Source organism: Marmota marmota, unplaced genomic scaffold (genome assembly GCF_001458135.2).
Source record: "Marmota marmota marmota unplaced genomic scaffold, marMar, whole genome shotgun sequence".
In the NCBI taxonomy this organism is placed as follows: Eukaryota; Metazoa; Chordata; class Mammalia; order Rodentia; family Sciuridae; genus Marmota; species Marmota marmota.
In genome coordinates this window covers 7,279-10,114 of record NW_026012649.1, presented here as the reverse complement: position 1 = coordinate 10,114, position 2,836 = coordinate 7,279, and the positions used below count along the sequence as shown (strand labels likewise).

Sequence of the window (2,836 nt, the reverse complement as noted above, 5' to 3'; positions counted from 1 at the left end):
TAAAGCATAAGAATAGATAAAATTAGTGGAAAGAAAGCTTACATGTAAAAATATTATTAATATAGATACATCTCTGGGAAATAAGGAAAATTCATAGCATGAGTCACATTTGAGCTGCCTCCCAAGTAAAATCATCCTGCAACAAATAAACTACATGAGTTCAATATAGAGTGCCAATCAAATCACAAACAATAGCTCCTAACAAAATTGACAATAAAAAGTAACACAAGAAATACAAATAGAACAAATTTACTAAGGAAGTTAACATTTCATCCAAACCAATATAGCTCACTGTTTTTCTTCTAATAAGTAAATATGCTGTAAAAAAACAAACAGAGCCATATTGTTTCTCTATTTTGATGAGTACACTTCAAGATTGATTATTCTTGGATTATGTAAAGTATCACCAGAACTTGGTAAAATAGGAAAAGATGTTCAATTCATTTGCAAAGCATTTAACATTAATTTCAAAAGCAATTTCATTACAGACAGTATAAACAAAATTATGCACATAGTTTCTTCATGATTTTATAAAAATATAATTGAAATATTAGTTATCAATAGTGATGTTTTGAAATAAGATTATGATCACAGCATGTTCACCACAATGATAATGCATGATTTACCAGGCAAAGTTCACTTTTAAATATTTTTACTATATTAAAATTAAACTAAGAATCTTATAATTATCTTATATGCACATAAAGCATAGAAAAAATGATTTTATAGAGTTCTATACTGATTTATAAGAAAAACACTCAGTTGAACCAAGTCTTGTTAGCTTAAGTAAGTATATGTACAAAACCCAGTATGCATGACACTCAACTGAGACTATTTAAAATTATTCCCGTCTGCTTCAAAAGCAAGGCAAAGATATCCAATGTCATCATATAACTCTGGTGCTTGTGATATGTCTTCAGCAAGGAAAATATGAAATGATTAGTGTTTATGAAGTAAAAAAAATGAATTGATCAGTGTTTCTGAAGTAGTGTTTCAAGGCAGAAGAAATAAATAAATAATAGTGTTTTTTTCTGTTTTTGTTTTTCTTTTTTTGATAGAGTTTCTGAGAGGCTCTGTTAGATGAGAACAGAAAACTATCTATGCAATTTAACATGAAAGGCACAGGTTAAATTGACAAAAGCAATTCAGTATAACTGGGAGGAATGGCAAGTTCAGGAAGAGTGATTTTGGTGGAGAAAATGAAGAAAGTGAATGTTAACTTTTTTTTCTTTTAACAGAAGCTTTCCTTCAATTAAGTAGTTAAAGGGGTGATTGTATTTTGAGTAGTAGCATGGATGTTTTGTAGGATTTTTAAATAAGAATAACAGAAAGAAATACCATCATTAAATAGAAATTCATGAGTACATGTAAATTGATTCAGGTGAATAAATTTGCATTCTTATTTGTTGAATGGAGAGAGATTAAATCATTGACTTTATTATGTATTCCTATTTAATTGGTATCACTTTGGTGACATTAATATCAAACACTATTTTTTATTTGTTCTAATTAGATATGCATGACAGTAGAATGCATTTTGACACATCATACATAAATGGAGTATAACTTCTCATTCTTTTGGTTGTACATGATGTAAAATCACATCAAAGCACTATTTTTTAAATCTGTCCTCTAATTATTAATTAGTAAAATCTTAAAAATTAGAGAATGTAGCTTATTTCATGAGTTTCCTTCTCAAATATGAAGAAGGCAAGGTAAGTATTTTTGTACCTCCCTTATACTATGTTCTTAAGATAATATTTATTTTTATTCTTCTTAATGTAAGTAAAGGACTTCTCTATCTCTCTAGTGTATTTGATTTTGAAGGTGATCTTGGAAAGAACTATGTATCTCTTTAGTCTGTGGGAAGTGTATTGTTTGGATCAAGTTGGAAGAAATGTGGTCAGCTGACATATTTACAAATTAAAACTCCAAAAAGTGAAATTTCACACTAAAGTCCTCATGTATGTTTCATGGCTTATCCATTAGGAAGACAGCATTGTGACAGTAGAGGAATTTTGGTAATGACAGCATGCATTTTCCAGGGGAAAGTCACAACTGCCCTTCAAACTGGACATTCTGATCACTATTCTGAAAACAAGATGAATTAGCATATGGTCTCATGATCTCCATATTGTAGACACTTCTACTGAAAATTGACTCCAATTCCCCTCATGTTTTTTTATAGATTATTTATTAGGAATGTACCATTCAATGCCCTCTTGTCATGGACAATATGGGACTCTTCGGAAGGCATCACTAGCCTCTGACTAAATAAGTAGAAAAAAAATCTCATTTTTCCTATTCCCTTTTCCTGGATCCTCCTCCCTTTTCCTGAGAAATGTGTCTTTCATACACTCTGGGATTTGATCTCCTTAGAACCTGAAAGGATCTTCATGACACAGTCTCGTATCTGCTTTGTTTTTACCCCATAGACAATAGGGTTCATGGTGGGAGGCAAAAGCAGATAAATATTGGCCACAATAATGTGGCAAGATGGAGGGATTGTGTGGCCTCCAAAACGGTTAAAAAAGAAACAGAAGAAGGCAGGACTGTAGGAAAAAACAATGGCACAGATGTGGGCGGTGCAGGTGCTGAAGGCCTTTTGCCGAGCATCTGCTGAGGAGAGGCTGACCACCGCCCGGAGGATCATGGTGTAGGAGACTGTGATGCACAAGATGTCAAAGCCCCCAATCAAGAAGGCAACCATCAGACCATAGATAATATTGGCCTTGATATTTCCACAGGATAGCTTGGCTACAGATAGCTGATCACAGTAAGTATGGTGTATCATGTTGCCTCTGCAATAGGGTAATTGCTTGGTGATGAAAATCAA

At 32.7% G+C, this 2,836-nt stretch overlaps 1 protein-coding gene across 1 annotated transcript; it reads right to left on the bottom strand.

Moving 5' to 3' along the window:
- Positions 1 to 2,350: 2,350 nt before the first annotated feature.
- On the bottom strand, positions 2,351 to 2,830 carry LOC107134050 (olfactory receptor 52N4-like). The gene has a single exon (XM_015476188.1). It carries the CDS (start codon positions 2,792 to 2,794, stop codon positions 2,351 to 2,353), a length of 444 nt encoding a protein of 147 aa, XP_015331674.1. The 5' UTR covers positions 2,795 to 2,830.
- Positions 2,831 to 2,836: the final 6 nt, after the last annotated feature.

Bases quoted from the DNA above. Each gene is read 5' to 3' on its own strand.
- LOC107134050 (XM_015476188.1), bottom strand. From the start codon at position 2,794: ATGATACACCATACTTACTGTGATCAGCTATCTGTAGCCAAGCTATCC.